At 48.5% G+C, this 27394-nt stretch overlaps 1 protein-coding gene across 2 annotated transcripts in view; it reads left to right on the top strand.

The window, feature by feature from the left end:
- The window catches only part of WHRN (whirlin), an 87254-nt gene that overhangs the window by 22751 nt on the left and 37109 nt on the right, over window positions 1-27394 (top strand). For both annotated transcript variants that reach the window (XM_012802469.2, XM_012802470.2), the window contains exons 2-3: window positions 1452-1667; window positions 10000-10125. In XM_012802469.2, coding sequence (XP_012657923.1) covers window positions 1452-1667; window positions 10000-10125 — 342 coding nt within the window. The remainder of the gene's footprint in view (window positions 1-1451; window positions 1668-9999; window positions 10126-27394) is intronic.

Below are 27394 nucleotides of genomic sequence, written 5' to 3'. Positions count from 1 at the left end.
CGCTGCCATAGCAGAGCACCAGGGATTGGGTGGCTTACCCAACAGAAATCTAGTTACTCAGTTCTGGAGGCTGGAAGTCTGAGATCAGGGTACTGTCATGGTCAGGTGCTGGTGAGGGCCTGCTCCAGGCTGGCAGACTGCTACCTTCTTGCTGTGTTCTCACGTGGAGGAAGGGCCAGAACTCTTCATGCAAAGACCTCATCTTACTCCAATTTCTTCCAACGGCCGCATCTCCAGAGTACCATCGTGTTAAGGCTGCGGCTTCTACGTTAATCTTCAGTCTCTAACCTGGGACTTGTTTGCTGTGAATCCTACAGCTAAGTGACTGTCCCCTTGAATAAGCATCTTCATCTCAGCTGCAGGTGCCTTGGGGGAAAGCAATATGGTAGATCTCAGCTTGCACCCCAGGGCACAAAGCTTGGGCTTACCTCTCCACATGGTGGTTCCATCCACAGGCTGGAAAATGTCCAATCAAGATGGTGCCTGCCACCCAAATTAGCTGCTATGGGAAAGGGATTCCTTAATCGCTGTGTGGGCAGGTGATTTCCCTCCATTTCCTCATCGGAGTAACAAGATCCCTCCCCAGCAGGATTGGGTTCCAGGAGGATTCCATGAGATAATGCAGCCCAGGTGCAGAGCAGAGGGCCTGACACATACAGGTCCTTTATAAATGTTGAGCTGTCATTATCAGTGTTTGTATCTCTTGACTGTCTTGTCTGGTATTTTATCGGGGTCTGCAAGACCACACCTGGGTTCAGTGAGTCACAGGAAAGGCTCCCGGGATTTAGCATACGGCCATACCCGTGGCCGAGGTTTGTTACACTGAGGGACACAAAGCAAAACAGGCCCAGGAAAAGGCTCACTGACCAAAGTCCAGAGGAAACCAGGCACAGACTTCCCAGGGTCCTCTCTTTGTGAGTCACACGCTTAATTCCTCCAACATCAAGGTGTGACAACGTGTATGAAATACTGTCCATCAGGGAGCCCATTAGAGACCACCCCAGGTTTTTAAAAGGGGCTGGTCACATAGACACCGCCTACCTGGGCTCACTCTCCAGACTCCAGAAGGAAGGCAGGGCTTCGACATAAACCACACTGTTTGCACAGACAGTTTAAGAACAGAGACCCACACCTACCATGGTGAGGACACTCCCCAAGTCCAAGTTCCCAGACACCAGCCAGAGGCCAGCCTTGCAAGCAGGCCTGCAGTGTTAACCACTTTCAACACAGGTAGCCTACGAGAGCATAGTTCTTGCATTTGGACCACTTCACAATGGCAGTAGGAGAGGACAATGTCCTTGTTTCCATAGGACAAAACTGAGGGCTTTAAAAGGAAAGGACTTAGGGGGTTGGCTTAGAAGGCAGCCTGAGAGAAGTGAGGTCTGGGTAGTGGGAGGGTGTTCTTCCTCCCCCACCTTCTCTCTAACCTGTGTGTCCCCCTCTCTCTCTAGGCTCTGAAGGGTTCCAAGAAGCTGGTGCTGTCCGTGTACTCAGCAGGGCGCATCCCCGGGGGCTATGTCACCAACCATATCTACACCTGGGTGGACCCGCAGGGCCGGAGCATCTCCCCCCCCTCGGGCCTGCCCCAGCCCCATGGTGCCCTGAGGCAGCAGGAGGGTGACCGGAGGAGCACCCTGCACCTTCTGCAAGGCGGGGATGAGAAAAAGGTGAGCAGGGTGTGGGAAGGAGGTTGGCTCCTGAGATGCCATGTTCTCCCTCCAAATCCAGAACAGCGAAGCTTCTCACAGGCTGGAAGAAGGCCCTTTGTTCTGCGGGGGCTCTGCCTCAAGTGCTCACTGAGGGTCTTTATTGTTTTTTCTCTTTCTTTTCTTTGTGACCTGTGCGGTGTGTATTATGATATAAGCTAAGCTGCTGCAATAAAAGAACCCAAATGTGATTTAAATGGGAATGATCCTTTCTCTCTCACATAGCAGTCTAGTCTGGGGGACAGCTGGGACAGCTGTGCTCTAGGACATTCTCATCTACATCCCTTCTATTTTCCATCCCCTAACGTGTTACCCTCTTCCGATGGTTGAAGCTGGGCCGTAGCAGGCCCCCAGGAAAGGCGAAGAGAGAAAGCTCAGGGAACTTCTTCAAATTAGAAATGATTGAACTTCCCATTGATCCTGTCCCAGCTACACGGCCACATGCAGCTGCCAGGGTTCCCTGGGAAACAGGGAACCTTTTGCAATGTGGATCTTGGGTTATAAGCAACAGAAACCATTCCTGGCCATTCTGTAAATCTGGAATTTACTGGAAGGATACAGGTAGTCCCAGAATTGAAGCTGAGAAGCTCAGGGTGCAGCCTGTGGAGGGAGGTGCCCCACCATTCTTTTCTTTGTGTCCTTCCCTGAAAATTCCTATTTCAGGGAGGGAGCACCTCCTGGGCTGGTGGGGACTCCTGGGTACTTTGATTGATGGACATACCAAGATTCTAGCTGGTGAGCGATAGTTGCCCAAAGCACTGTGGGATGGTGTAACCTAAAGAAAGAGACAAGGGCATCAGTGATATCTCCCATGGAGCCCTCTTTACCCCAGACCTAGACTGTTTCTTAAAAATCAAAAAGACTGAGACGGTCCCCTGATGTTTTAGTCTCCTTTCTGGGTGCTGTCTGCATTGCATCCCTTGAATGCTCCTGGAACCAGGAACGTAGCTCCTGTAGGCAGCTGTGTGGTTTTAGGACCTTGATGCCGACAGCCAGGAGGCCACACAGCTTGGGGCTCTGGGCCAAATGCTTTCCCTCTGGAGACTGTTTCTCAGCTCTTCTTTTCCTGTTGATAAGACTATAAAGTTTATTTAATGTGTTTTGTGTTCTTTGCTCAAACGTCAACAAGCAGGACACTGCAGAGATCAAAGTGGCTTCTGTCCCAGGTGCAAGCAGCAGCGGGTAGCTCATTGGTATGCGCTGCCACGGCAGCCGCCTGGCCTTCTTCAAGGTTGCCAGGGCTGGGTGGGCTCGCACTCCCCCTCCCCAGCAATGAATGTTTCTCTCTGGCAATTTAAGTCGTGTTCAAGGGCAGCCTTCAGTGTTGGGCAGGAAACGTGCTTTATCTTTTGCTTGAGCACCTTTCCTGGGCATGAGCTTTACAGTAGAGATTCTCATTGATTGACAGCTCATACGGCATCTTTCTAAGTCCTCAGAGCTGCCCTGCAGTGGGTGTCATTGTTCCCATTTTAGGGCTGAGGGATCTGAGGCACAGCACTGTGGCCACTGGCACCTATTCACCAAGTCAGCCAGTGTTTCCCGAGCACCTGCAGTGTGCCTGATGATGCCACAGGAAGTGGGAATAAAGCAGAGGGCAAGAGAGATGTCCTGCTCTGGGGAAGCTTCCAGTGAGTCTGGAGGTGGTGGTGAGAGGGAGACAACAGTCCAGAAATGAGTGTGAATGGGCAAAATAATTAAGATGGTGAAAACTGATGGAAATGAAATCAGAAGTGGTTAAGGAGTGACAGGGAGGCAGGGACTGACTTGGACAAGGTGGTCCAGGACAGCCTCTCTGAGGAGATGGCTTCTGAGCTGAGACCTAGAGAGGAAGAAAGAGCCATGGTGTACCATTGGACAGGACATGCAAAGGCCCTGAGGCAGGACTGAGGCCAGCGGCTTCAAAGACATTGCTGCTGAAGTTGAGTGGGCCAGAGGGTAGGTGGCACATAAGGTGCTCTCTGGGAGTCTTAGAGCAACTTGCATAAGAATGCAGAGGGCAGAAGGAATCAGGGCCCAGGGAGGATGTGGATACCGAAGGAGGTGGGAAGTACCCTGAAGGTCGCTAAAGAGAGGCCTTCCCAGAGCCCACAGCTCCACAGTGAAGCATCGTCTACACGCCCCCTGCTCCTCCTCCTACTTGTCTAATGTGGAAACCTCCATTTCCCTACTGGAGAGCAGGATGGGCTAATGTCTGTAGAGCCCTCGCACTGATCCTGAGCCTGGGGCCAGGTGGGCTCAGATTCTGTTCTCTACAGCGGCACGGTCCCATCTTCTGATATTCCAGAAAGCTGCAACCAGACTCTTGGGCTCTCCATACCGAACTGCAAAAGTCCTAAATGTAACCTCCTCACAGGTGCATCTCTAAGGAAGAAGTGGGTTCTCAGGGCAGTGACGCGGTGAAAATCCCAGGGGTAGCCAAAATTACCCTTGACAACCATTATGCTGTCCACTGAACTTGGTTTTAGCTTTGCAGCCCTTTCCAGAAATGACCTTCTCTGTGCTGCAGAGCGAGAACCATCCTGTGAGGCTGAAGGCAGGAGCAGAGGCAAGAACTTGGGAATCAGACCTGTCTGCTCTTCATATTGCCTGAGCCAATCCCAGACCTCTTTTCATGGCGTAAAACTAAAATCCTTTAAACAGCAGTTCCCCATCCCCGCAACTCCACTTTCCTCTAACTACCATTCTACTTTGTGTCTCCATTGATTGGACCACTCTAGGCCCCTCATATAAATAGAATCACACAGTGGTTGTCCTGTGACTGGCTTATTTCACTTAGCACAGTGTCTTCAAGGTTCATAAGTGGAATTGCTGGATTATATGGAAATCCTATTTTTAAGTTTTTGAGGAACCACCATACTTTTCCATAGCGGCTACACCATTTACATTCCCAACAGTACCCAAAGGTTCCAACTTCTCCACATCTGGCCTATACTTCATATTCTTTGGTTTTTGGACAGAAGCCATGCTGATGGGTGTGAAGTATATGAGTTTTTTCCTGATTAGTCTTCATGATGCCTGTGATCCTTACAGTTGGCCTCCAAAGGTTCTGGGGCTAGTCAGAAAGGGGGGCAACTGGTGGCTGGGCCCCAGGCAGTACATGCCCCAGGCAGGTTGCACAATTCTCATTTTACCAGTGGGGAAACTGAAGATCAGAGAAGCCCTGGGGCCTGCCCCAAGGGTGCCCAAGAGTGAAGGGCAGAACCAGGACATGCCCCCAGGCCTGGGAGAGGCAGTGTGCAATGCTGGTTAAATGCTGCACTCTGCAGGGCAGGCAGGCAGGGCTGCCCACCGTGTGAACCTCAGGGAAGGGTGAGCCTCAGTTTCCTCATCTGGAAAATGGGGGTAACAACAGAAACCACTGAGGAGGAGAAAGGATTATACAAGGTGATGTGTGTAGAGTGCTGAGGGTAGTATACTGTATAATTCAAGGGAAGGAGAAGCGAGAATTAAGCTCTAAACACCCTGTAACTATAAGAAACACGTGTGATATAACATCTTGGTAACACCTTGGTGATAAGGACATGAGGAAGGGATTTGGCTGAGCACTCGAGATGAGAACATCAGTGCTTGGCAGTCTCCCCACCTGTGGTGCAAATAGCCACGGATTATGTCTATAAGTAGCTGCAGGAGTGGTTAGTCCGGGTTCGTTCATTCGTTCGTTCTTTCATGGACCCGCTCACTCTGACTCCTCCTGCTAGGAGGGCGTCTGCCTTGCACCTTCTACAAAGACTACTAAGACGGCTCCTCTCCTACTCAGACTGCTTCTCTCCTACTAAGACTGTTTCTTTCTCTTTCCCTCTCTCCTGCTAAGATGAATAGCCCCCAGGCACCTAAGGGGAGTTGATCCCCAGCTAGGAAGCACAGCAGTCCGAGTCCAGACGGTTTCCAGGGCCGGGGCTGGAACCTAGTGTCTGAGCTGGCCAGTCTTGGGCCCACAACACCTGGGATGTAGGAAATACTGAACCCATTTACTGACTAATTCAGTGAGTTATTATTATATTAATACTGTTAGTGACAGTGGTGTTATTTGGACCAGGCCAGGCTGCCTCTTGCAGTTTCATTTGCTTTCCCACAGATGAATCCTCTTTCATACCAAACGCTGGTTGAATTTCCAGCGAGTGATTGAGGCAGATTACCCTGTGGTTGATAGAACTGTTATTACAGTTCTGTGATAAAGACTCAATTTTATTCCAATGTAAAGAATTTACGGGGAGGTGGCAGGGAGGCGGGGAGGTTTGTTTTCATCTTTAGTATTCAGAGGGGCCTGCTGCAGACAGCTGCTGCCATCTGTGTGTTCCTGAGCTGGCTGCAAAGACGCCCAAGCTCCCAGCTCTGTCCTCAAGTTGGGAGGGACATGGGAGGGGGCAGGATTGACTCCAGTTGGCCCTGGGGGCTGGCACTTTAGTGTGTTTTTTCCATGCCCTGCAGGAGCGGCATGAAGGAGGGATCTGTCCTGCCAAGCATGGCAGCGGGTGCAGGTGGGAGCTGCCTACTCTGCCCTCAGCCAGCCTCCCTGCCCTCCCCTTGTCGGATCCCTGACCCCCATCTGAAGGTGCACACCCCCTCATAGGGGATTTCTAGATGTTGCTTTCTCTCCTGCTGCCTGTCTCCAGGAGTCTTCCTGCTATCCACATCTGAACCTGTCACTGTCCCCTTATAGCCCAGCATTCTTGGTCTGCCTCACTGCCACCCCCCAGGCTAGTCTCAGCCCTTCTCCCCCACTTCCACCACATGCCGGGCATTCAGCCCCTCCTGATGTCTCCATGCCACCCTCTGTCCCATGTCTGTGTCCAGTGCTGCTCACACTCCCTCTTCTCTCCTTGGCTGCGCACTCAACCTTCAAGGCTCTGTGGTCACATTTCTGAGAACCTCCACATTCCTGGGAATGTACCCAGAGACCAAACGAGGTTTTTAGGAGAGTACTTGTTGGTAGGCAAAGATGTTTTCCTCCTCCTCCTCCCTAGAACCTGTGAGCAGAGACCTTATTGGCAAAGTGGACATTGCAAATGGGATTAGGTGATTGCCTTGAGATGAGAGACTACATTGGATTCCCTGTGGGGGCCCAGTGTCATCCCTGGGGTCCTTAAAAGAGGGAGGCAGGAGGGCTGGGTTCAGAGAAGAGATGTAATACTGGCAGAGAAAGGTTGATTGAAGATGCTGGGCGTGGCTTTGGAGGTGGAGGATGGGGCCCTGAGCCAAGGAATGCAGGCAGCCTCTGGGAGCTAGAAGAGGCCAGGAAATGGTTCTCCCCAGACCCCCAGAGGAATGCAGCCCTGTCTGCCCTCTTTACAGTTTGTTCTCAGAACTCTCAGATTACAACTGCGTGTTTCTCTGAGGATCCAGCCTTGTGATGATTTGTTACAGCAGCAGCAATGCCCTGGGAGTCAATGCTGGCAAAAGAAGTGGGGGACCCAGGAGTGACCTGAGAGAAGGGTGGGCCATGATGCCATCGCCACAGAGGTCTCGGCAGGTCCCATGGGGAGCTCTTGAGCAGGGATGGCCCCGCAGAGTTGATGTGAGTGGAGGCAGAGGTCAGCTTCTGCTGACCCCATCAGTAAACAGAACAGGACCTGCTCCTAGGGAGGAGTGTGACCTTGGGTGACGGGCTTCCATGGGGCAGTTTCCAGGCAGGGCCTCCCTGCCCTGGGGGAGGAGTGCCTTGGTCCTGGGGGTGGCACAGGAGCACTCCTGCATTCCTCTCAGCATCCTCTGACCACCCAGCCACATCCCGGGCCTCTCAAGGGACCCAGTCAGATTCTTCTCTGACTTTGTGTGCAGCACAAGGCTCAGCAGGGGCCTGGCACTGGGCAAGCAGGTGGATGGCGGATGGAACATCAGCTATGCAGTGCATCCACACAGCCTGTCCCCGCCTTCCAGCAGCCCATGTGCACCATCTCCTGGAAGGGAGGCCTCATGGTGATTTCCAGGACCTGGAGAAGCTCAGCCTGGTGGCTTTCCTGGGATGCCAGCCCAGAGATAATGATAGCCACCGTTCTGAGGGCTTCCCCTGTGTCAGGCAAAATCTTGTTTGTGACCCATTCATTCCCTGCAACAGACCAACAAAGTGGGCATCACTGGTCGCTCTATTTTCCAGATGAGGAAACTGAGGCACAAGGAAGCAAAGCAACTTTCCCAGGGTTACACACATAGCAAGTCACCAATCCAGCTGTAGAGCCTGTACACGCAACCGCCATGCAGTGTCACCTCCCAAACACAGACCTGCATGTGGCAGAGGACTGGGTGGGCTTTGAGCCCAGTTCACTTCACCAAGCCTGTTCACGCCTTGGAGCTGGTATACTGGGCCAGATCTCAGGCTTAGTAGTTGTTCTCAAGTTAGAGCTCATGTCCACAGAGCCTGCTGTTCCCAGGACATCTGCCTCTCAGGGGGACCTCGTGTGAGTCCCCTCCCCATGCTCCAGACTTGAGTGGGTCTCATAGATACCTCTCCTACCCTGTGGTCATCCTGTTTGGGGAGCAAACGGGAGCTGGCCCTGAACCACAGGGCACCAGGCCCACCCCACTGAGCAGTGCCCGCCTGGCACTGTCCTGTAAGATAGGCCCCTCTCACACGACACGGAGCCCTCTGTCTTAGAACCATATGCTGTAGAGTCGCTGTCTGTTGGGCTCTTTCCTGACATCAGTCTGAACATAGTCGGAATAAAACTGCCACTTTTGCTCCCAAGAGGGAGAGAGGCAGAGGAGGGCAGAACCCAGGTCTGACTTGGCCATGAACAAGCTGTGACTGTGTGGCGTTGTCCAGTTTCTGAACAGGACAGTTTTGCCAAGTGCAAAATGGAACCAACCATGGCTAATGTTTACTGAGCATTCACTGTGGGGCAGAGGCTGCCCCCCGTGATTTCATTCTTTCTCTTCACTTGTTTTTTGTAATAACCTTGAAAGGTAGGCAGGTATTTTCATTTTCATTTTCTGGTGAAGAGGCTGAGGCATAGAGAGGTTAAGTAACTTGGTCAGGGTCACACAGCTGGGCCCTCCACTGGGCAGTTAGGGCTTGAGTCTGTCCTCTTCACCACTTCCTCCCAGAGTGGTTGAAAACCTAAGTAAGATAATATCTGTAAAGGGCTCAGAACACGGGATTACTCTTAGAAGAATAAATTTTCAAAATGGAAATAGGGTTGAATGGTCTTCCCTGATGAAATTTGCCCTCCCCGATGCCTGAAGACATGCCCACCCCTCTCTGTCCTGTGGGCATTCACACTGCACTCTCTTTGGGTCCCTTACATGTCACTAGATCTTAACTTGTGACAAAAGATGCTTTTTGTCTCTTTGGCTGAGGTTTGGGCTATTCTCCCTTTTCTGTAAATCTCCTTTTCACATGCAAAGCACACTTGACCAGAATCTCCCCCAGCCTCTCTCATCCATCCTTCTGAGCCTCTACCTCCACATTCTGGCCTCAGCAACTCACCTCCAGGATCCCAAGAAGTGAAACAAACCATCCCATGTCCCTGGAATCGCCTCCTCCCTCTCCTCCACCCCTGCCTGGCTAACTCCTGCTCACCCGCCCATCTCATTGGAGATGTCACTTTCTCCGAGAAGCCCCTCTAGCCGGGACCAGTGCTCCTTCTCTGTTCCCACATGGCCCCGAGCCACCCATCACACTCTGACCCCACTGTACTGGGAAGGTCTCTGTGTGTCTGTCTGCTGCTAGACTGTGAGTCCCTTAGGAGCAGGACTGTCTGAGTCATTTCTAGGTTCCCTGGACCAGCTTTAGGACTGCACTTAGTGGGTGCCACCTGTGTTTGTAGAATAACCAACACCACCATGGTCCATCAAGATGGATGGCAGGGCAGAAGAGCCCTGTGCTGGCAGGAGACCCCAGGGAGACAGGGTAGGGGCTGCCCTGAGCCTGAACTGAGCCTCGATTCCTAAGGAGAGAAGATGGACAGTGAAGGAGCCTGGGGGAGTCCCTGGACATTCACCTAAAGTGACTGTGGCTGGTGGAGGCAGAGAGCACTCGAGGCCCCTGAAATCCGTGGTGTGCTCTGGATGTTAGCCCTGAGGGATCCTCAGAAGTCACTTCCTCTGTGCCCTCTTATACTGCAGCAGTAATGGCCCCTGAGAGGCGAAGGGACTTCCACAAGGTCACTCAGCAAGGCAGAGGCAGCTCTGTGGCAAGAACAGACTGTTCTAGGGACTCTTCCAGGCCTTGGCCTAGGCCTGCCTCCTTGCTGGCTGGAACCGGTGTGCCTTTCAGGGCATGGGAGGGGGCTCCACAGCCTGCCGCCCCCACGGTGTGGCCCCCAGGCCTTCTAATGCTCTCTTTTCCCTCTTACAGGTGAACCTGGTGCTGGGGGATGGCCGGTCGCTGGGCCTCACAATCCGAGGGGGAGCTGAGTATGGCCTTGGCATTTATATCACAGGAGTGGACGTGGGCTCTGAGGCTGAGAGCAGCGGGCTCAAGGTGAGGAGAGGGGCCACGGGAGGGAAGGATCTGATGGTAATCTGGCTTCTGTCAGACCAGTCAGCACCCCATCCTGAGGGCTTGACCCTGTGGGAAGCACCCACCTCCCCACCCTGACCAGCTGCTGTGCCTCTAATTCGCAGCTCAGAGCAGCAGCAGGGTGGCCTCCTACACTGCGTGTGCAGCCGGCCAGCCTGAACTCGTCAGGGCTGCTGTTTTACAAGCACTGCTGATGGCCTGTGATGGCCCTGACTTCAGGGTTTATTATGGAGCCTGGAGAGGGAAGAGGAGGGAAAGTCATGAGCTGGGTGGGGGTTCACTGGGCAGCTTCAGGCCTGGCATTCAACCTGGGGCAAGCAGCAATTATCAGAATATTATTAGCTCACATTTTAAAGAGGGGTTACTGTGCGCCTGGCCTTTTCTACTCACTTCACGTGTGTCATCTTAGTGAATCCTCATGCAACCCTGAAGAACAGGTTGTTATTACCCATATTTTCCAGTTGGGGAAACTGAGGCAAAGAGAGGTTAAACTGACTTGCCCAGGGCCTTATAGCTGGCAGGTTGCAGAGTAGGATTAGAAATCAGGAAGTCTTAATTCCATAGCCCATGGTCTTAACCACTACACTTGGCAGCCTGCTGGGACAGGCCAGGAACCAGCTCAGAGAGGCAGAACTCTGCCCGTGAGGACAGCGGAGTCAGGACATAGACGTACATAGCATTGTGTGCTTGGGCTAAATCCTGACACTAGGGATGGCACAGCAGCGATGTGGAGTAGTGACCATAGACACAAGGGGGCTTTGAGCCAGGCCTTGGTGGGCAAGAGGGTTGGGTGGGTAGAGGTGTGAGGGATGGGAAGGAATGTCTGGTTGAAGGACCTTGACTGTGCGTGACTAAGGTAGGCAACTATCCATGTGCAAAGCCAAGGGAATGAAGCACAGGATGAGGTGGTATCCGGGTAACAAAGGGCCTTGAATGCCCCACTAGTGTCAGGGGCCTTGATTCTCCACACAAATGAGAAGACAACGTCAAGGTGGATTTGTGTAGACCCAGGGGTGCATCTTGGCAGACAGGCTATAGTGCAGAGGCAAGGTGTCTATCGGGTTCTCTGGGGAAACAGGTATGGAGAGAAGAGCTCTGGCTTTGCAATCAGTGAGACTGGATTCAGGCCAGGCGCCGTGGCTCACACCTGTAATCCTAGCACTCTGGGAGGCCAAGCCCAGTGGGTTGCTTGAGCTTAGGAGTTTCAGACCAGTCTGAGCAAGAGTGAGACCCCCATCTCTACTAAAAATAGAAAATGTGGCTCAGTGCCTATGGCTCAAGTGGCTAAGGTGCCAGCCACATACATCTAAGGTAATGGATTCGAATCCAGCTGGGGCCTGCCAAATAACAATGATGCTGCAACCAAAAAATAGCCAGGCATTGTGGCGGGTGCCTGTGGTCCCAGCTACTTGGGAGGCTGAGGCAGGAGACTCGCTTGAGCCCAGGAGTTGGAGGTTGCTGTGAGCTGTGATGCCATAGCACTCTACCCAGGGTGACAGCTTGAGGCCGTGCCTCAAAAAAAAAAAAAAAAAAAATAGAAAATGTACTGGCTGGGCATGGTGGCCAGCATGTAGTCTTTAGTAATAGTCCCAGCTACTTGGGAGGCTGTGGCAAGATGATTACTTGAACCCAGGAGTTTGAGCTTGCTGTGACCTATGACACCACAGCACTCTACCCAGAATAATAGTCTCAAAAAAATAATAATAAAATAAAGACTGGGTTCAAATCCCAGTTTTGTTGCTGTTTCTTTTAAAACCGTGTGACCTTGGAGAGTCACTCTACCTGTCTGAGCTTCTCTTTCTTTGTAAAAATTAGAAATAGCCTCTCTTTCTCATAATTATTAAAACTACGGCATCTGAGTTGAGCAAGATGGACACGGTCTCTGACTTCCTAGAACTCACATTCCAGTGGGAAGACAAGAGACAAACGAAACCAAACCACACAACTGGCTAATTATCATAGTGATAAATGGAAATCAGGGAAGGCTTCCTGAAGGAAGAAACATTGCAGTTGAAATTTGAAAGAAAAGAACAAAATTAATTATGTGAAAGAGGAAATGAGAATTTCAGGCAGAAAGGACAGCAAATGCTAAGTCCCTGAAGGGGGAGGGAGTGTTCTGGGATGCACAGGAAAGCTGATGTGGCTGAATGCAGAAAGCCAGGTGGGGAGAAGGTGCCAGCTGATGCCATTAAGGCAAGCAGAACCAGATCCCACAGGGCGTGCAGTTCCCCCACAATTCCATGCAGCTGTGAAAAGATGGCACTGGAGCCCTGCAGTTATTAATGTGGAAGGATGTCCGCGGTCCATTATAAAGTGGGAAGCAGGGCAGGCTGTAGAAGCCGCAGATCTAACAGGATCTCATTTGTATTGTATGTATATGCAAAAATATGCGCCAAGAAACATCTCGGCTGCCCACACGCCAAAATGTCAACAGTGGTTATCTCAGGTGGTAAGATTAAGGACGATTTGCACTTTGTTCTTCACCTCCTTTTCCATTGTCTGAATGGAACAAGAATTCTTTTTTGTAATCTTGAAAACAGCAACAGTAAAGTGATTTCCATACTGCAACAAGGCAGAGGGAAATATTCCATGGAAGTTTTCCGCTCACTTTAGTTTGCCTCTCAGTTGCAGGCAATCAAAGGCTTTATTTGCTCATAAAGTGCTCGCCTTCAGTAAAGTCCTTTCCATCCTCAATCCCCTCCGCGGTAAAGCGTTTTATATTCCCTGCCATTATTTTACTTTCCCCTCCAAGGCCCCTTGGATCTGTTAACACCTGCCTACACTCGCTCGGGCATCCAGGACTGATTAATTCTGTTTATTGCCAAGGCACTTTTAGTGGAATTAGGCATATTGAAATGGAATAAAGGGGCTTGCCTGTGTGGGCGGTGGAGCCAAGAACAGGCTTTATTTGTAAATAGGGTTCCTCGCTGCTGTGCAGAGCTTTTTCCTGGAGTGTAAATGTACCTTTTGCCTAGCTTCCAGCTGTTCAGCCCACTTAGCTCCTGAGGGCCCTGTTTGAGTCCACGGAGGAGGTGGGTGACAATGCACCAAGTGGAGAAACAGCGAGTCAGGCAGGTTCTAGCATGTACCCTGGGGAGGCCTGGTAGAACTTGAAACCTCCCTGCCCTCCCACTAGGGGCTGATACCCGCTTCAGAATGACTTTGGATCGCTCTTATTCCTTTGCACCTGCCCCACTCCCCCACCTCTGTCTTCAAACTCTGCCAAAGAATGGATCACAGAACCTTCTTTGTTCCTTTAAGGACACAGGTGAGATGGGCATTTAAAAATAAATCATAATGATAGCAGTTGCCATTTATTAACCAGTTTGTACGGCACCATCGGGCACACTTTCATTTAACCCTCCCAGGAGCCCTGTGGTGGGCATCAATGGCACCGTGTGATGGAGGAACAGCTGAGGCTCAGCGAGGTGTGGTGGCAGGCCCAAGGTCACACCAGGATCCAGGCCACGTGCTTGGCTCTCCCACCTTCCTGGTACCCTAATTTCATCAAGTATCAAAAGACTACAGAGAAAAGAAACAAAGGACACTGGGTCTTCTTAGAAACCACCAAGCTCGGGAGCCCAGTGTGATTCCCATATCCTGCCCAGCCCCATGGCCTCCACTTGTAAGGCTATCCAGGGGTGGGAAGCCAGTTGCCATGCTGGCTGAGGCTCCTTGGAATCGGATCTCTGTTCTCATGTATGTCCCTCTCTCATGGTCCCTACTGTGCTGCTTGTGGTTGTGGGGCAGGCCCATCGGGATGCAGAAATAGTGCTTTGGTGACTGTGGGGACAAGCTGCTGCTCTGCAGTCTGCCGTGGGTGCTGGGCTTCACCAGGAGCCCTACTGTGTGTCACCTTCATGGATGAAGCCAGTTGGGCTGGGGCTGACCCCTCAGCAGATTGGCTTTGCTGGGATCTGCTCTCCAGACAACACCCCTTTGCTGAGCATCCACCAAATCGCAGGTGACCTACTTGTACCGTCTCTCTAAACCCTCACTCCACCTCTGGGGGGCAGGAACTCTTAATCCCATCTACAAACTGGAATGTTTGTTTAATGACAGTCATGGCTATGTGGGGCAGAGACTGTTGCTCTTTACACCTGTAGCCCCCTGCCCAGAGCAGAGCCTGCCACGTGTTCGGAAAGTAGTTCCTGACTTAAGAAGTGACTGTGGCTGAGGCAGGACCCGAGCCAGCCGTTTGACTCCAAAGCTTCAATCTTGAGTATTGTCGCCTTTGCATCCTGTCCTGAGCTGGCATTTTTACTGAAAGAATGAATTCTGTTAAGAAGTGTTAGTATTTTCCCCACTTGTCTGGGATGTGAACGGAGCATCAGACCCTTTCCTGTGGAGGTGCTTGCCTTTGGGCTAAAGGAAGCTGAGTAGCAGCAGGGCCGGCAGTGAGGTTTGCGCCTCACAGGTGCTCCGTGCACCGTACATGCCTCCCCAGCTCTTCCCGCGGAGGGTGGTGGATATCAGGCTACACTCACACATCCAGCTTCCAACCTCCCATTTTACACATGAGAAGATTGCGGGCCAGAGCAAGGGAAAGGGCTGTCTGAGAGGGGCGGGGCCCTTTGGCCATCAGACATTTTGACCTTGACTCTTGACTGTCTCTATGCTTCTGCCGGGAGACGAGAGAAAGCCTGACAAAATCTCCAAACCCTCTATTTATTCTTCTTGGGGGAAGAGACATGGTTACCATAAAGTATTTGTTTAACTGGGCTCCTTTAAATGTATTTTATTCTTTAATTGTGGCTGATTTTATGGCAGTCCTAATGAAGATGACAAAAGTAATGTCTTAATGTTTATATAATTCCTGACAGGGCATATTACAAACAACTCTCTGCCTTTAAATTTTACAGCCTAGATGAATTGGGCAATTTCTTATAAGAAACAAACTTTCTAGCACTCCAGAAAGAAAAATAGATGACCTATATATATCGTATAGGTCAAATAAATTGAGTTTGTAATTAAAAACCATCCAAAAAAGAAAATTCAAATCCAGACATTTTCACAAATTAACTCTACCAAGCATTTAAGGAAAAAATATTGTGTAGTTTCTTCCTGAAAATAAAACATGAGAGGCTGCTTCCCAATTTATTTTATGAGGCCAGCATTATGTAATACTAACACCAAATACATAGCAAGAAAAAAAGACTACAGACCACTATTCTTTATGAATATAGACGTAAAAGTCCTCAATGAAAATATTAATGGATCAAATCCAACAATCTTTAAAAGGATAAAAACCACAACCAAGTGAGTTTTATCCAAGGAGTGTGAGTTTTATCCAAGTGAGTTTTATCCAAGGCATGAGTTTTATCCAACCAAGTGAGTTTTATCCAATGCAAATCTGGTTCAACATTTGAAAATCAATGTACTTAACAAACTAAAGGGGGAAAGCCATGTGATCAGAAAAGGCACTCAACAAAATTCAACACCCATTCATGACTGAAAAACAAAAAACTCTCAGCAAATGAGAAATCTAAGAGAACTTCCTTAATCTGATCAAGGGTATCTACAAAAAAAATGTACACCTAACGTATTTCATAGTGAAAAACTAAGTGCTTTCCTCTAAGCTGGAAAGAAGGCGAGAATTTCCTCTCTAAACAGTTCTATTGAATGTCATGCTAGAAATTATAGTTAGTGCAGTAAGTCAAGAAAAAGAAACAAAAGGTATGCCGATGAGAAAAGAAGAAATAAAGCTTTAGTGACTAATTGCCTACATAAAAAATTGCAAAGAATCTGTAATGAAGCTCCTAGGACTAATAAATGAGTTTTGCAAGGTAAAAGAACACAAAGCCAGCATACAAAAGTAAATTTTGTTTCTAGCTAGCTGGAATTCAAAGCCAATAATAAATAATATAGTTTACTTAGGTATAAATATCAAACAAAATGTGTGCGATTTTCACGTGCCAAAAAATGACAAAATTAAAACTACCTCATTAAATGGAGAGATATCCAATGTTCATGGATAGTGTAAAGATGTCAAGTCTACCTAATTTGATCTAAATTCAACACAATCCCAATCCTAGTCCCAATCCCAGGAAGCTTTTTTTGGATATTTACAAGCTGATTCTGAATTTTTTATGGAAAGGCAAAGAAACTAGAGGAGCCAAAATAATTCTGAAATAGAAGAATAAGATGAAGGACTCTGTACCTGACTTCGAAACTGACAATAAATCTACAGTAAAAAGATAGCACAGTATTAATAAAAGGATAGACACACAGATCAGTGGAATAGAATGGAGTCCAGAAATAAACCCACACAAATATACCGAACTGATTTTTGGCAAAAATTGCAAAGGTAATTCATTGGAGAAAGGGTAATCCTTTGAACAAATGGTGCTGGAATAAGTGAATGTCGCTATACAAACAAATGAACGTCAACCTCACACTTCATAAGAAAATCAACTCAAAGTCAGTCATAGACTAAAGTGTGAAATGTAAAGCTATGATACTTGCAAAGGAATGCAGAGGAGAAAACCTGCCTGACCTTGGGTTAGGCAAAGCATGTTCTATAAAAGAAAAGATTAACAAAAAATGGACTCCATTAAAATTAAAAACTCTTGCTCTACCAAAGAAATATTTAAGAGAAAGAAAAGACAAACCACTGAAAGAAAACGCTTTCTAACCACAGTTCTAAAAAGGACTTATAAATATGCTCCTCTGCGTATGATGGGGTGGCGTCCTAATAACGGTGGTGCTGGAATGGCCCTGATAACCCCATCACAAGTCGAAAATACCTAAGTCAAAATTGCATTTAATACACCTAAGCTACTGAGCATCATAGCACAGCCTACCTTACTTACATTAGCCTACAGTGGGGGCAAAATTGCCTAACCCAAAGCCTAGTTTATAATAAAGTATTGATTATCTCATGTAATTTATTGAATGCTGAAACAGAAAAAGAGAGTAGTTGTGTATAAGTGCTCAGAGTACAGTTCCTACTAGATGCATTACCGCTTTTGCACCACTGGAAAGCTGGAAAAGCTGAAGTTGAACCATTATGAGTCAGGGAACCTCTATACTGAGAACATATGAAGAATCAAAATGTGCAAAAGGCCTGGGAAAGCACTGTGTTGGGACCGTAGCCGTGGACATGTGAGCACATGATTCTGCGTTTGTCAAAACCCATAGAACTGTACATCGCAGAGTGAGTTTTATTGTGTATAAATTTGTAAAACTTAGCCAGATAGCGTATGCTTGTGGAATAGCGGGTAGGGAGATAGAGTACGGATAAGGCAAATGAAGACAAAGGATTCTGTGTTACAAAGAATTCCACTAACCACACTGCAAGGGGATTGAGAGGCAAGGATCTAAGTCACTGGACAATACTGGTTCAATTGATACTGTAAGGCAGAAGACCAAGAAGTGTATACAAACTGTAGTCCAGGGGCAGTTATTCTGTTCTCAAACGGGTATGGGTTAGGAAATCTGAAACCCTTTCAACTAGGGTTGAAATAATGAGGCTGGGCATGGCAGGTCACACCTGTAATCCCAGCACTCTGGGAGGCCAAGGTGGGTGATTGCTTGAGCTTAGGAGTTCCAGACCAGCCTGAGCCAGAGCCAGACCCTGTCTCTACTAAAAATAAATAAATTAGCCAGGCATGGTGGCACAGGCCTGTCATCCCAGGTACTCAGAAAGCTGAGGTAAGAGGATCGCTTGAGCTCAAGAGTTAGAGTTTGAGGTTGCCATGAGCTAGGATACCATGGCACTCTTCCCCAGGGTAATGGACTGAGACTCTGTCTCGAAAAAAAAAAAAAAAAAAAAGAAAGAAAGAAAGAAAAAATGATTAATAAGAGCCAGGTTTCTCACTGGGGAAAAAATTACCAGTAAAAAGACGGGGTAGATAGAAAGTCTGTGGTGTTGAATTAGAGACAGCTCATCAGTATGAACTAATTTATTAGAAAAAGGAAACAAATACTGTATATATTTACACAGAGAGATAAATAAATACATAGGTGTGTGTGCATGTATTATTATTCATGTCTCTGGTTTCCCACTTTATTGAGAGGAGCTGGAGGCAGGGACACCCCAATAAAAACAGGCCCACCTAGCACCCAGATCTTACTTTCTAAATACTATTCTTCACGTAAAAGGAATCTAAAAGTTATCCTCGCTGCCAAAGAAGAAAATAAGTATCTAAGAGCCATACTTATCTAATTACTGAAATAATTGGACAAATGAATAAATGGGGGAGAAGGGACAACTCTTCTTTAAGGAATAATGCCCATTAATAAATGAGGAAGGAACAGGGGCATGGAAAACGCCCCTCAGAACACGATGGTACGATGATCTTTTCTGTGGGAAGAGGTGCCAGTGGATGCTAGAAAATGAGTATAAGTTCAAGCAGAAACAGGATTAAGGGGAAAATACTAAGTTAACAGAGGAGGATCTTGGTAGTCACCCACCCACTTTAGCAGAGTGTACCATGTATTTTCAAAGTCTGTAATGTGTTTTTGGATTGCGGTCGCACTTGATGGTTGTAGAAAGAGAAACAATTTGCTGGCCCGTGTTTGCAGGGAAGGTCTTTCTCCTCCTGCCCCATGCAGCCCCGGGATGCCACAGCTGACAGCAGGTGACATCTCCTTCCAGATTGCTTTTGGTCCGGCCTGCTCTGTCCAGCGACTTGGGATCCTGATTTGTTCTGTTCCTTCGATGATTCAATCATCAGCTTTTTAGAAAGCTGCTTCCCTTCTCGGGACAGAACCTAACATTTCTGATGTGTAACGTTTGACTAAGTTGTTGCCCCTTCAGAGTATTGAGATGGGCCTCCTCAGAAGAGTAGCAGTCGTGTATTTTCACAGTCTTGGTCTTATCATTTTTTTTTTCTATTGTGCTTTAAAATCTATAATGTTTGCTCCTCTGCCAGAAAGAGAAGAAAATGGGGAGGGGGAGAAGAATGACACGATGTCTCCTGGACATGCGCAGTTTTCCATCTTCCTTGAGTGGGGTTTGCAGAACTGGTGGCAGAGGGGGCAGCCGTGTCCTTCCCTCCCTGGGCAAGAACTTGGGGGTGGATTGGAGAGAGACGTGTGCCTCCGGCCTTGGGGTGGGTCTTGGAGAGATGTGTGCGACCTAAATTTGTGTCTGCTGTGTGTCTGCATGGAAATTACATTGAATGGGGATGGCAAGAGTGGGGGCTCGAAGGCGGTGAAGCTTCCTGGTGCCCTAGGTGAGGTGCTGACAGAGCCCTGGCAAGAGGCATGATGGCAGCCAGCATCCACTGCTTCAAGGCCCGGCAACCTGCTGAGCGCTTCTTATGTTCCATCTCAGTGAATCCCTAAAGAGACTCTGAGCTAGAGTCTCCCTCTTTGAAAGATGAACAAACTGAGGCTCAGAGAATTCATCTCTTGCTCAAGATCACACAGCAAGGAAGTGTTGGAGCCAGGGTGGGGATCTGGCCCCTGAACCTCCCCTGTTAGCTCTGTAATCCTGAATTTGTGTGATGGAAACTCAGACTGACGGTCCTTGGCAGCTGGGCTATCCGTCCTCTCTGCTTCTGCCCCGGCTCTCCGCTGTCAGCACATTAGCGACACCTGCGCGATGTTTCTGCACACTCTGCGTTTAGATGGGGAACCTGGAGGCTTCTTCTCACCGTTCGGTATGCGTTTAAGTAAAAGCATGGGGAAAATGGCAGACGATAACGGCAGCATGAGGGTAGTGTTAGTAATAGGGGACTAATAGAAGTAAGTGGGAAAATCGGGGCAGAGCAGTCTTCTAGTTATTTCTAATTTGCTGTAATAATAAAAGTACCCGTCAGCATGTGGGGAGGGTGCCCTCTGTGCCTCCCATGGTGCTGAGTGGGTCCTGTGCCTGTATTTAGTTCTTTAATCCTCCTGGCAGCCCTGTGAGGAGGCTCTAGCATTATCCCCATCTTAGAGATAGGCAGCTAAAGCCCAGAGAGGTTAAGTAATATGTGTAAGGTCACACAGCTAATAGGTGGGGGAACTGGGATTAAAACCCAGGTAGTCACAGAAGTCTCATTCCCATCCTACCAAAGAGTGGGGATCCCACTCTTTGGGCATCCCCAGTGGCTGTTATGTGTACAGAACTTAAAGGGGTCATCCCTTCCCCTGCTGTGTGCAGCTTGAGTAATTGTGCCCTGACAGTGAGTCGGGAGTAGTGAATCACCGATTTCCTTTACTTCTTATGTTTTCATGCCCGCCCCTACCCACATGGTGCTATTTCTGATGTTTGCATAGTCACAGCGGCGCAAAAGCAAACTACTGGTATTTATTTGACCGCTCTCTGAGGCCAGGCCTCATCCAGGTGCTGCATCTGAATCATCTTCTTCTGTCCTATGGCAGCCCCATGAGGAGTTCCTGGGGTCATTGTCCCTATTTTATTGATAAATAACTTGAGAATGAGATTAAGAAGCTTGTCCCAAAGCATATATTTAGTCGGCAGAGAAGCAGAGCTTCAAACGCAGGGCCCTCTGGGGCCATGTGCCCCACCGCTGGTGTGCCGCCACTGACAGGTGGCTGAGTGCAGAAGTCACGGTGCCTCAGACTGTTTTTTATGTACCCCAGGGAAGGCTTTGTCTAATCCCAGATCTAGTACTCTTTCTGCTCCCAAGGATGGCAAGCAGTCTCCTGGGTATACCTTGCATGGCAGCACCATTGTGTTAGCGTGGCTGCACAAGTGTGTGCTCTGGTGTGAGTGCAGCTGGGCTCTGCACGGAGGACATTTAGCTAATGCTGAGAGTCACTTAGCAGTGTCTGCCTTGGGGCACAAAGTGGAAACTTACAGCCCAGATGATTGAAAGTCTGCCATCTCCTAGCTCAACGTTTAAGGTTATTTAAATACGAATTTATGAGTAAAGCTCTATCTCAGCAAGAGGCCCTTAATGTTGGGGACAACTAATAATGCAGCAGCAGTCACTTTCCACCCCTGAGTGCCAGGCATGGGGTGGCATTCCCAGCAGCATCACCAGGTGTTCACTTGCAGGGGTTTTGGAGTGAGACCTCCGTGTGTGTCGCTTGGTCTCCCCAAGACTCGGTTTCCTCATTTGTAAAGCTGAGCTAACAGTACCTCTAGGAATGTTGTGAAGATGCAGCCTGAGAATTTCTAGCAAGCCCTTAATACAGATGGAAGTTTTCAAAAAAACCTTGTCTTTAAAAAACAAGTTCTGATTTTCAGTATCACTCTTTAAAGTAACTAGTGTTAGACTTGCTTGAGGCTCAGAAAATGGAAGTGATTTGTCCAAGGTCACTTACCAAAAAGTGGCTGACCAAGGATGCAGGCCCAGCTCTGTCCTCAACACCAAGTTAGGGCAGTTTCTTCTATGGGGCCGCCTCCCTGGCAGAGAGACAGTCTTGTGTTGACCCTTGGGATGAACCCAAGGCTGTTCCTGCTGGTCCCTCCCACAGACCAGCCCTGTGTGTAAGCCACATAGCCGTTTGCCAGGATGGTGGCTGGGCAGCATCCTCACCAGCCTGGTTGCTGGGGCACCTGGAAAATCCCCAGGCTTTTTCGCCAGAGGTGGGATAACAACTTCATGTCATTGCTGAGGTCCAGCTTAGATAACTGGACCTGGCATCCCTTCTAGAGTCTCTTGCTGGAGCAGAGCTTTCTCTGATTAGCCGTTTCCCTAGAACTGCCTCATCCCTCACTCTTAGTCAGGCATCCTCAAGTCTGGGGTTTCAGAGTTGGCATCTTGCTCCCCTTCCCAGGGGTCGTGGAGGAGGGGTGCTTCTCAGGCTCATAACCACAATACCCTCTATATCCTAGATACTGCATTATCAGGATGAAATGAACTCTTGGGTATAAAACCCCAGTGCCTGGCACATGACTGTAACCAAAAAATAGCTAGCTGTGATCATCTAAGTGACTTGACTTACCCATGTGAGTGCATGTGTCCATGGCAGGACATCTAATGAATTAACTCTGATGACAGATGTCTTTCCCAGGAAGCTGAGAGGTGATTTCTTTCGAGAGAAACCTGCCCTGTGCTGGGTGACTATTGCAGTCTCCCCCACCCTCTCGGTCTGTGCCACATTTGCTAATCCTTCCCGATGATATTTCTTAGCTGAGTTTTTGGAATAGCCTCTCTGAATGGTGTTTAACAAATTGCGAATATTCGAAGGGCTTAGTCCTTTTGCCTGGTCTTTACGGAAGCCTTTTGGGGTCATTATTGCCTCTAGGCAGGCAGCTGCCAAAAACTAACTTAGTTTCTCCAAGGAGGCCTGTCAGAGAAGAACCCAGCTGTGGGCTGGCCACCAGGAAGGGTGAGAGTGTTTGTATGCTCAGGGTCCCATGAATCATTTTCTCGACCAGAGGGAAGCTGCTAGTGGGACCTGTTCTTATTCTAATCTGTCATTCCCAAGTGACTGAGAAAGGGACCTGGGGTGGATAGTGGACTGGGCAACTGGCTGGTTCCAGGAAGGTTGTAGGCTGTTTCTCTGGCTTCACATGTGGCTACCCCAAGTTCAGTGCCTATACATCAGGTGCATCTGGGTTTCTAGCACTGGGGCCAACCTGGTGCTCCGTCTTATAAGGGAAATAATTAACAGTGAGCATTCCTCAGCCTCTGCTGTGGAATAAGGCACATGTGAAAGGCTGTAGGAGAGGTAGATAACTATACCAGACAGTGCTTTGGGCACTTGACCATGCATACCGATCGCTGAAGACCTTGTCAAGTGCAAATTATGCTTCAGCAAATGCTGTGGTTATTGGGGCTGCATAACACCCCCAGAACTGAGGGGTGTGCAGTAACCACAGATTCGGCTCATGGATACTGTGCCTCAGGACCTGGACAGGGCACAGCAGGGGTGGCTTATCTCTGTTCGGTGATGTCTGTGGCCACAGGTAGAAGACTTGGTGTCTGGGCACTGGAGTGGTCAGAAGGCCCATTTCCTCTCATGTCTGGGGGCAATGTTGGCTGTGGGCTAGCGGCCCTGGGTCTGTTCTGTGTGAATTCCTTCTTCCACATCACGCTAGCACAGGGCTAGTGAAGGCTTCTCCTAAGTACGATGGCTTAGAAAGGATTTCCAGGGAGTGAGTGGTGGGAGAGAGACGAGCACAGTTACATTCTTTTTATGACCCAGGCCGCAGCAGGTGTGTTGTGTCCCTCAGCTGTGCTGTGTCGCTCAGAGCTGCCAGGTTCAAGGAGAGAGGGGAGTAGACTCTTATTTCTGTACATGTGTTCCTGGGCTGCTGTAACAAATGACCATTAACTGGGTAGCTTAAATCAGCAGAAATGTATTCAGTTAGGAGTCTGAAAGCACAGTGTCAGGAGGATCCCACTCCCAGAGTCCTAGGGGAGAATCCTGTTTGCTTTTCCTGGCTTCTGGGGGCTTCTGGTATTCCCTGCCTTGTGACAGCACCACTCACATCTCTGCCAGTCTTTATGTGGCCTTCCTCCCCGTGTGTCCTTCTGAATCTCAAATCTCCCTCTCCTTTCTCTTATCAGGACTCTACTCATTGAATTTAGGGCCTTCCCTAAACCATGATCTAGTCTTGAGATCTTTAACTTAATTACATCTACAAAAACCCCATTTCCAAATAAGGTATATTCCCAGGTACTGGGGGTTAGGGCACTGCAGCCAGCACCAAAGCACAGAATCAGCTTTATGTTATAATAACTGTACAGGGCTGTCCATGGGGAAGCAGCATAGACAATATGGGGAAGTAGCATAGACAGAAGACATACCTTTGGTCTTACCGTATGATTGGAAAATGTAAATGGCTTTAATAAAGACAAATCATCCTGTTAATGGTTTCTACTCAACTTTGTTAACATATGATAAGAAGTAAGAAGGAAAGATCATGAGGATCTCTGCATAGTTCCTAAAAATTAACTAGACGAAGAAAGAGCTACTGACTTCTGGCAGGGGAGCATGAAGAAAGGAATATGGTTGTTTTGGGAAAGGAAGAGAAGCAGTTGAGGGTTCATTCCCTGAATGTTCCCCAGGCTGTGGGGGCCCTGCCGCCTTACAGCCCACTCTCCATACCTAGGTTATGGTGATACTGCTTGTGTCAGTCTGTTTTAGCAGCCATAACAAAATACATGAGATCAGGTGATTTATAATGAACAGAAATGTATTGGCTCACAGTTCTGGAGGCTGGAGTAGGGGGATGGAGGGGGTAAGAGAGACGGGACCTTCATGGCCTAATCGCCTTTTAAAGGTCCCCTCTTTTAATACTGTTACAAAGGCAATTAAATGTCAGCAGGAGCTTTGAAGAGGACATACATTCAAACCATAGCATGGCTGATCCACAGACAACCCAGGGGCAATCCCTTTCAAACGCTGCTGGTCCAGTGAGGGAGAGGGAGGTACACAGCAAACTATAATACAGGCAGACCCTTAAAGAGGTACCAGCCATACTGTAAAAACTAATAGTACCTGATGTCTGAATTGAGCACATAGTGCTGCTGTGTGCAGTCACTGCTCTGGGCACTTTGCAGATATCAGCTTCTTAGATCTTCCCAGGAACCCTACGGTAAGGGTTCTTATTCCTTGTTCAGTAGTGTGAGGCTCAGAGAGGTTGCACGACTTACCCACGGTCACATAGCCAGGAATTGTTGGAGCTAGGCAGGCTGATTCAGCATCCTGGTCATTAGCCACCCTCCCCTGCCTGTGCTGGGACTTCAGATGGAAGTGGTCAGCCCAGGTGAAGAGGGGTGTGGTGGGGGGACGTGCAGCTCTGGAGCTGTGCCCCGCTGTTCGCAGATACTTGCTGAGCATCTCTGCGCACCTGACACGCAAGTGTGAGCCAAACCCACGTGATTTCTGCCCTTGGGAAGGGTGCAGTCTGGTTGGGATGTTGCATGTGGAGAATTGTAGTAAGCAGAGAAACGAACGGAGAACTCTCCTAGGAGGAATTAGCAGGAGCAAAGGCACAGAGGCATGGGGTGGGGGCCTGGAAGGCCGAGAGGCCGAGAAGCTGACAGAGGAATGGAATGGAGAGAGGGACACAGGACAGGGAAAGAGACTCTGGCTCCAAGAGCTTTACTCAGGCTCCCAGCTGGCCAGACTGGCCTAGAGACACACATGGGGTAGGAGTGATTGTATTCATTGCAGCTGTTAGTGATAAGGCCGATGGAAGGAGGCTCCAGCTTTCTGAATTTGGGATGTCCAGAGAACTGAGTGGGGCTGTGCGTCAGAGCTGTGGACCCCAAACTCTTTGAGGAATCTGTTTCTTTCTTTTTAGCTTTATTGTTTTCCAGCTACTAAAGTAGTAAGTTCAACATATAATATATACGCAAACACGTGTGGAAAGTGGACGGACCCAGAGCTCCAGAAAGCAGCTTTCACTAGCATCTTTATTTTTTGAGATATAATTCACATGCCATAAAATGGCATATGATGGCATTTGGCATACCGTTATTTTAAAATTTACAAATCTGTGGTTTTTAGTATCATCACAAGGTTGTGCGACCATGACCACTCTCTAATTTGAGAATATTTTCATCACCCCCCCCCAAAATCCTTGAACCCACTAGTCACTTCCCATCTTCCCCTCCCCCCACTCCTTGAAAACTACTAATCTATTTTCTGTTTCTCTAGATTTGCCTGTTTGGGGCATTTCATATCCATGAACCTAATCCTTTGTGTATTAGCTTCTTTCCCTTAGCATAACATTGTAGCATATATCAGCAAATTCCTTTTGATGGCTGAATAATATTCTGTCATATGGCGATACCACGTTTTGCTTATCCATTCCCAGTTGATGGACGTTTGGGCTGTTTGCATCTGTCAGCATCTCGACAGAGTTTCTCTCATTGTTTTCTCCGTGTCTCCTTAGATGTCTCACATTATCTGGGACATTCTGCTTTGCATTTCACAGTTTTCACTCGCATTTTCCCATGTAATTAAAAACTAAACTTCTCATAAGCACAACTTGTAATCGTTGCATAATATTCCATCTTGCGGCTGAATTATAATGTACCTAACCATTCCCTTGAAGTCAGGCATTTAGCCGTTTCTAATTGAAATAAGGTTTTATAAGGAGCCGCAAATGAGAGACACCTCAGAGGACCTTTTCAGAGGAGCTTAAACTGCCTCCAAGCCTATCTGTGCTGGCAGGCTGCAGAGCCCAGTGGAGGGGCAGGAATGATTTATCCCAAATTACTGAGAGGCATGGAGTGGTCGGGGTGGAATAAAGATTCTTGTCTGGTGTGGCTCAGCACATCTGCCAAGGCCCAGGCCCAGTCTTCCCCAGGCCCCCGAATGTCAAGGGGAATGTTAGCGAAGACGGGGAAGATGAGGATGATCCGTGCTGCGTCACTCCCCTTCCCCCAAGTTTTAGCATTTCCTTTTTAGCATTTCTTTTTCCTTTTACCCTTGACAGTATGGTCTGCGTATACTATTTGGAGAGCACAGAAAATGAATTGAGAGCTTGCACTTAAAATTGCGTGGGATCTACCACTCAGACGCAACTCTTCTGAATACTTTGGCATTTGTCTCTTCCCACCCCTTTGAGCACAGTCGAAGACTACATTAGGTGGGCAGTGTCAGGAGGACACTCCCAAGCCCCACATTCAGATGTAAAGCATGTTTACTGGAGAAAACGCAGAAGAGCCTGCCCTTAAAGGAAACTGGTGCAGGAATCTCAGAGTGTTCCCCTCCGGTGTGTTATGCTACGTGGCGCAGTATGGAAAACATGTTTCAGGGGAAGGGAGGGAGATTGGTGGGGTCACCTCTATGGTTTATCTTGTAAGGGTACAAGAGAATCTTTCTAAAAGCAGAGTATGAACGTTTTAATTCAATAACTAAGAAAATGACATGAAGGTATGTTAACCAGTTTGATGAGAGTATTTCAAAATGTCTAGGAAAACAGCACACTGTACCCCATGATTGCATTAACGTACACAGTTATGCTATAAGAAATAAAAAAAAAAAAAGTTTCAGCAAAATTGGGATCAGACTATCTTCTTTCCCACCTTCCGTAGCAAGGGGGCGTTTAGCCCCTTCTGTGTCAGAAAGACCTTTGCCAAATATAAGGAAAGAAAAAGCAAGGCCCAGAGTGTTCTGGGATCTCATTTTTGTTTTTCTGAGAAGGGAAATGCATTTATTCATACATACTTATATATGTGAAGAGAGTTCCTTCATGTTTCACGGGATTAGAGTGTTTTAAAAAAAGGAGGTGAGAGTGAGAGTTCCGGAGAAAAAGCTCAGGAAACTCAGAGTGGCTACTGCTTAGTCGGTCCCAGGGCCCGAGCCTTCAGATTTCACGAGCTAAAGTACATTTTTAAGAGCAAAGAGAGATTCAGCAGGGGGA

Source organism: Otolemur garnettii, unplaced genomic scaffold, assembly GCF_000181295.1.
Source record: "Otolemur garnettii isolate 467f Iridium unplaced genomic scaffold, OtoGar3 scaffold00014, whole genome shotgun sequence".
Lineage (NCBI taxonomy): Eukaryota > Metazoa > Chordata > Mammalia > Primates > Galagidae > Otolemur > Otolemur garnettii.
Note: the sequence above shows the minus strand (reverse complement) of the source record. Positions and strands in the feature narration are given on the sequence as shown.